The sequence below is a fragment of the Penaeus japonicus genome, unplaced genomic scaffold, assembly GCF_977035675.1.
Source record: "Penaeus japonicus unplaced genomic scaffold, GWHDUDI00000001_assembly GWHDUDI00000009, whole genome shotgun sequence".
NCBI lineage: Eukaryota > Metazoa > Arthropoda > Malacostraca > Decapoda > Penaeidae > Penaeus > Penaeus japonicus.
Window position 1 is genome coordinate 2,712,055 of NW_028234411.1, and position 7,500 is coordinate 2,719,554.

Here is a 7,500-nt window from a genome sequence, read left to right on the forward strand (position 1 = left end):
GGTGTGAGTGGACGTCGCTCGTCTTTATCATGGAAACTATGGAATATACCTGAAAATTCGCTGGTTTTAGGAAGAGCAATGGGGTAAGTTTCACTCAGGAGCATTTATGTAGACGTGGAACGCAAGCTGGAGTAAGAGGTGAAGACGAGAGATGAGATTTGAATGGGTTTTTATCGATTTAGAACGCGGTGTTTTGCGAGTCCAGCTGTAGTTGTCGGCCGCAGTTTCTGCTTTCCTTATTTTTCCCCCCTAACGCCTTTCCCTCTGCGAAACGGACACTTCCCTCGCCCAAATGCCAATTATCTCACACGAGGGGATTAAAAAAAGCCTTCTAAACGATCGCCAGCGTGAGGGAAAGGCGAACCAAGAAGGAATTAGAAGTGAGGCTATCGAAGGGGTGTGTGTTATTTCGACTCGCTGGTTGGACCAAAGATTTTTTTTTTCTTTCATTATTTTGGTTTATTTAGGAGGGTTTGTGTGTTTTTCTCTTCCTTGTTACATCTGTTTGTTTGTTTGTCGTGTGTGTAAGGGTGTGTTTGAGGATTGGTATGTCCTGTGGGAGGCTTAGTGTGTTTAGATGTGGAAATGTATTAGTGGTCTGCAAAGAGGGAATTGAAGGGACCTCTTCTCTTGCTGGCTGTATTTAATGTATGAATTATTATACATTTGGTGTTTTTGAGTGTACTGCAGCAAGTGAATTGAGTCATTTTATCACTTGATGAATTTTGTTACTTCACATAGTTTTTCTGTATTTATTTCGCACAAATTCCTGCAGCTAATGATTTTATCCTGTGCAACATTGAGAAAACTTGCTTCCTACCTTCAGAAAAAGTGTAATTCATGTAGAATGTACAATATGTTGCAGTCATGTTGAAGTATGAGCTCTTGCTCATTGTACGTCTCTATTGATTTCCACAAGTTATTGTCTCTTTTTGCCAAAGGCTGGAAATAAAGATTCAGTTCTGTGTAGTAGTTATGGTTATATATATATATCTGTTTATAGATATATATATTTATTTATTTATTTTTTTATTTATCTGTCTTTTAACTGCTATGAAACAGGTGCATTGTAGAAGAAAGTGTTGTGTCTGTGATTTTGGGGAATAGGTAGAGGGAAAATGTGTTTGAAAATTCTTTACTTTATGGGTGTCAGACGGTAAGGTCCTATGGATCAATTTATTGTCATTTGCTTATTTTTGTGTTTCACTGATATAAGAAAGATGCAGATGAGAATGATTGATTTCCCAACGAGAGGGTATTCAGTCTCGTAACTTTTTCTACACATGTCGCAATTAATTATCATGGTGTACTATTGCCTCGTAAATGTGTTGATTCATCTGATTGGAGGTTTGCATGTTGTTCATTCTGACAAAATCATAATTATGGATAGTAACTATTTATTCTCATGCAGCTCTTTGAGTCTGGCTGTTAAATAAGGGATCAGAATTCACTCGTACGGTTCTTTGATCAGTATTGTGTCATACCTTATCTTGTACTATTACCCTGAGTTTTTCATTATAGTTTATATAGTTAGTGTGTATTGGCGGGGCTGGTTCTTGTCGACCATCTGGTGGTCAAGTACTGTATAGACTTTGAACAAGAAATTATACTATCATATATGTCATCGATGTCTGTCCCTGATGTGTGAATAGCTTAATCGCAATAATTTATCAATTTCTTGTGGAAACGAAAGTACTTCATTTCATAGTGACGACTAAAACAAAAATGAATAAAGTGGGACTGAAGAAATGTTCTTGTAATTTACCGAGTCTCAGGAGTGAAATAGATATAGGATGAAGGAATACTTTCTCAGGAAGTTGCTTGTAGAACTGATAACAGGGAACATGGGATGTTTTTGGTAAAGTGTCATTTCCACCAGTGCTTTTATGAAGATGAATTTTTGTAGGTGTACTGATCTGGGCATTTCAAGATATTGGTCATTTTTTAAGTAAGCTTTTGTTCACGTAATCATTTGTTAGGAGCATCTTAGCATATAGATATATGTAGCATTTGTGTACAATTTCAATGGACATGTAGTGCATTTTGAAAAGCAAATGTAATTGAAAAAACTACAAATGCCAAGATGTTTTATACCATGGGATACTTGTCACAAATTGAAGAAAAAAGTGATATATGGTTTTAACAATAAATAAAACACGAGATGAGACCTCTCCTACATTACCATGATCATGACTATTGTGGTCTATGGTTTTTAGACTTCCCTGGAGATTTATCATCAAATAAGGAACCAGTCTAAGCTCTATCCTGCTAGAATATATGTTGAAGGTTTGTTAGAAGCCCTTGCTTGACTACTGAAGGTGTACAGGCCACAGGGATTCCTTGACTGCTACTTGGTTCATTTATTTTATATCTTATTTAGGTAAATATTTAGAGGACTCCAATGTCGGTTTTCAAAATGGGACTTATTTTGATAGATGGTCAGAAACAGTCATGAAAGATATGTAAGGCATTATTACTAGATATGAGAAAATGTGCTGAAAATAAAAGCAGGACCATAACTTCTCATCAAAGCCTCCGAATGTATGCATATGCAAAAAGGCAAAAAGAGCTCCACCATGTGTATTCTGGTAAGATGTAGCTTATTGACCTCCCTGTTGATATAATGTCAAAAAAGGAACAAGTCCAAGCTCTATCTTGTTGATTATACGTGGGGAGACAAACTTATCTTTCCCACAACGTGAAGCATAGAGACTATTTCATTGCTTCATCCAGGCTAATTCTAAATGATAACCCTTTTTTCCTGTATTTATATTGGCTGTTGTCCTTTATATCTACATGAAACTTGCTGTTATCTATGATGAAAGGTGTAGTATCTAAGCTCGACCCAATGATGTTGCAGTGTCAAGCAATCATTGCAGCCTCTACATCTTTGGGGCTCTAGAAAAGGCCAGCAAACCTCCACTATGTATATTCAAGGAAGATAAAGATTTGAATGGTCCCTTGCTTGACCAGAGAGTTTCAAGGAGGGCTACAGGCTTTTTTTTTTTGCCGGCATATACAAAATGGGGTTTTAGCCTTTTCTGGAGTATTCCATGCCAGGTGTTGCAAGGCCAGTAATGGATACATGAGTATCTTTAGACTGTTAGCTGTTTTTATTTTCAATTTGCTAGAAGATTGTCTGTCATGGAGGAAAAATCTCGGAACTCCTCAGTCTTTTGGTTCGATATATTGTTCACCTTGTTCTGTATTTATGCCTGAAATCAAAATTTCACCGCTGCTTGTTGGCCGTTGATATATTACTTCACACATATAGGTATGAAGAGTGCCTTAATAAGAATTCCACTTAGGGTGGGCTCGAGAGGTAATTGCCTCACAGAAAGAGAGTGATCAGTAAGTGGAGTCTTTTCTTAGACAAGATTAAGTGGGCTTGGATTTAAGCTTGACTGGATCCTTATAATTTCAAATAGGAATTCCACTGTGACATGTTAGCCTAGGAAAAAAATTGCTTGGTAAAACCTCTTTACAGCATTGTTTGTTAGTCTTGACCATGTGATTGCAACTATGAATCAGCAGAGGATTTGATTCCCTGTTTAAACTTAAGACATTTGAAAGGCAATTTACTATAGAGTAGTACACATACTAATCTAATTTAATATGTGCTTCTATTTTGAAGTTTCTTTTTTGCTGGTGTGAAAATATTTTGAGTTTCATAATGCTCTCTTGCTTTAATGAATGTGATTCCACATCATTAGTGTTTGCATGAGGTCACTGAATAGGTCCTCTTGAGTAAGACTGAGATATGAGCCTTTTGCCAGCTGTTCATGGTGTGATTGATGTGTTTTCCAAAGACAAATAAGTCCTAGTGTTTTGAAAAAGATTTTAAAGTTTTATCCAATTATGTGCTGGCACTTGATTACAGATGATGCAATGAGAGGAGATTCAGAATACGATATCAAATAAGGAGACATGATAAGTGCACTCGTGATGTCAGTTCAAGGGAAAAGGTGAAGTCTGTTGCCGGAGATCAAGGTAAAAGCCCTTGTGAAAATGAAATGAGGTTTTTAACTTGCTCTTTAAACCTCATTTGTGGCCCCCCCCCCCTCATTCAATAGTAATGTTCCATGTTAGAGGAAAGTTTTGAGATTCAGTTTCCTGGGTTAGTATTTAATGTGTAGGCTTTAACTGTTCAGACTTATGGAGTGATTATGAATTTGGTTATGGATTTGGTAAATAAGAATGGAGTTTTGTGATTGTTATGAAGAAAAGGAAATTAGTTTTAGCGATTGTTGCAAGTGATAGAAAAAACAAGGAAATAATATGCTTTTAATTCACTAGTTCACTCCACTTATTGGTGTTTCTCTACACAAAAAGGAAGATGGCTAAAGTGTAATTGAAAATTGATGACAAGCCAAAAGAAAAATTGATTCTTCAGGCAAAGTTACATGTCACTAAGAAATGACAGGGAAATTCAAACCTGAAGCATGCAAACTTTGATGTAATGAGTATAGTCAGTGGCTGGAGAAAGCGGTGTATTTTTTTAGTGTGATGCACTTATTTTATGTTTTATCATGATATATGTATACGCGTGCATGCACACGCACACGCACACGCACACGCACACGCATACGCACACGCACACGCACACGCACACGCACACGCACACGCACATGCACACACACACACACACACACACACACACACACACATATATATATATATATCTCTCTCTCTCTCTCTCTCTCTCTCTCTCTCTCTCTCTCTCTCTCTCTCTCTCTCTCTCTCTCTCTCTCTCTCTCTCTCTCTCTCTCTCTTTTTGTTTATCTTTCTCTTTCTCTTTATTTCTCTTTTTCTTAATTGAAAGGTAAATGAGAATAAGAATTCAAAAGTTAAAGTATAGGACACTCAGATGTGGCAAGTTTGTATCTTAGCATGATTTATTTTGTGTTATTTTGTTTATTTAATTCATTTACCAATTGAAGGATGAATGACAGAAAAATCCATCCATCAAGGTTTCTTTTTTTCAGATTTTGATATATTTAAAATTCATTATTGGAAGATCAGCCAGATTTTATTATATACAGGTTATATGCCTCAGACTGTGGACAAAGCCAAGATTACTAGGTGTTAGAATTTTTATCTTGATCCATTTGGGGAAGTACAAGGTGAGCGTTGGTTAAAGATAAGAGAAAGTCTTTGATCTGCTGTTACAGATTTGCTAAGATTGTTTTCCTCCTTCCTTTCCAGAGGTGGTTCTCCACAGCCCGGCTCTACCAAGGGTGAATTGCGTTTGCACCTCAACGACATCTCTTCTTTGGGGGTCTTGTGATCAGTTGGGAACCTCAGCCGTCACCCCCCCCCCCTCCAAGAGCAGTGTTACTCAATGTGCCTTTATCGTCAATCCCTTTTGCTCAGTAAATGAAGAAGTTGAATTATTTTAAGCCAGTTTGTGTAATGGGAGATATTCTAAAGCAAATGAAATTAAATTGGGGATGTTATGGTTGGTGTCAACTTGATTGATTTGTGGATGGTGCTTGGAGAATGAGGATATGAGGTATTGTAGTAACAAATATTACATTCATTGTGAAGATGATGAATAACTAGAACCAATGCTTTGGCTGGTTTTCTAACTCGGGGAGTTTCAATGGCTCCTTAAGTGAAATCCGTTCTTCCGTGTTTGTGTTCAGACTTTTGCTTGAATAGAGGAGGAAGTTCCTTTCCCCCCTACTTTTTTTTCGATGATGGGTGATGGACAGGAAGACGCCGGAGGGGGAGGAGGGAGTGTGGTCGCAGTAGGAGGAGGAGGAGTAGGGGGAGTCGGGGACGGAAGCATCGTGGAAATGGATGTCAGCCACTCGGAAAGGCGGCTCCGCGAGCTGGAGCACCTCTTCCTCTCGGGGCCCGTCCTGTCAGATGGACAGAGCTACTCCATGGAGACTCTCCTGGACGTGCTCCTGGTCCTCTTTGACGAGTGCACCAACTCATCGCTCCGACGGGAGAAGACCGTGTCAGACTTCATAGAATATGGTGAGTACTCTCTTCCAGTACTGTAGTTAGTTCTTGAATTGTGTATTGTATGCAAGAAGATATATTAGAGAAAGAAAATAATTGTGGTTTCTGTTGCAAAATTATGATATGCTTGAGGAACCAACTAGTATGATGGAAACTTAATTGTTATGACCACTACCTAGTATGTCATAATCATTGCTGGTATTGTTATGTAATATTGATTGGTTCACAGCAAGGTTTTCTGCAGTCTTTGTACTATCATATTTGTCGTGTCCCTTATCATACATGTTCTGATAAAATTTGTCCCTTAGAAGATTATAGGAAATGCATTACAGTCTTCTTGTCTGATAAGCTTCCTCTGAGTTCATAATGACATGGTGTTGCCACATAATGACATGCAAGTGGCTACATGGCCTCATTCATTGAAAGGTCTGCATCAGATAACAGCGGAGAATTTCGCAAGAAAATTAAAACTCTTTTATTGAGGATTTCCTTTTATTGCGTACACCATTGTTATTGAAAATACCATGGGTACTCGTGACACCATTGGTTGATTTCTCGGGAGTGGTAGGACGTATGTAACCATTTCCTTGAATTACCTTGAATCATAAGGAAATACCTTTGACTTCAGACTGATGTTTGCCACGAGAATATGAGGCTTCAGCACATTATAGTTCATTGTGTTATTGTTGTGTTGTATTTATGATGGTGATGATACGAGGGAAGAAATTTGCAGATCCTAAAGCCCGACAGACCCCAATTTAAAGGGCTGACCCAAAAAATGTTGACCTTTTTAGAGTTGATTTTGAAACGAATTCCACAAAGAATATGAGAGTTTGATATCGACTGGAACTACTGTATGAAAAGAAAATCTGCCCTACTGGCCTTATTTATTTTTTCAATGTTTCTGTAACCTCATGTTTACCTGCCTATGTTAATCATTATTGATCATCAGTATAAAAACCAATATCACCACCTTCAACACCGCTACCATCCTCACCATCGCCACCATCAACACCGCTACCATCGCCATCACCACCATCAACACCATCACCACCACCACCATCATCACCATCACCACCACCACCATCATCACCATCACCACCGCCATCATTATCCTATTTGACATGTATGTGGGAATCACTCACTCACTCCATACAGACTAGAGGCTTCCGGTTATTGCTCTCAAGACTAGGGCTTCCTTATGAGTCGAATAAGGCCTTGATTTATTTAGGCATGTTGTGGGCATCTCTCTCACTTCATTAATTTTTTTATTTTATTTTATTTTATTTTTTTTTTTATAAATCCTCCAGGAGATGAAGAATGTGTGATGCATTGCTGAGTGTGATTGTAGTGTAATAAATGAAAGAATATGATGACCTTTTTTTTTTTTTTTTTTTTTTTAAGGGAGACGGCATATGTTCCAAGTCCATAGTCCATTCCTTGCATGACACGTCAAGGTTATGGCATTGTGGAAGGGAGTCTGCATAGTTGTCTGAAGATTGCATGTCGCGTGCATTGTCATTTTAGTTG

At 38.1% G+C, this 7,500-nt stretch overlaps 1 protein-coding gene across 1 annotated transcript in view; it reads left to right on the forward strand.

Annotated features, from left to right (window-relative positions):
• Positions 1–7,500, forward strand: part of LOC122256287 (serine/threonine-protein kinase MRCK alpha-like) — a 90,872-nt gene that overhangs the window by 21 nt on the left and 83,351 nt on the right. Inside the window, exons 1-2 of the mRNA XM_043020842.2 lie at positions 1–83; positions 5,206–5,985. The exon at positions 1–83 is cut by the window's left edge and continues 21 nt beyond it. Coding sequence (XP_042876776.2) covers positions 5,697–5,985 — 289 coding nt within the window. The 5' untranslated portion in view covers positions 1–83; positions 5,206–5,696. The remainder of the gene's footprint in view (positions 84–5,205; positions 5,986–7,500) is intronic.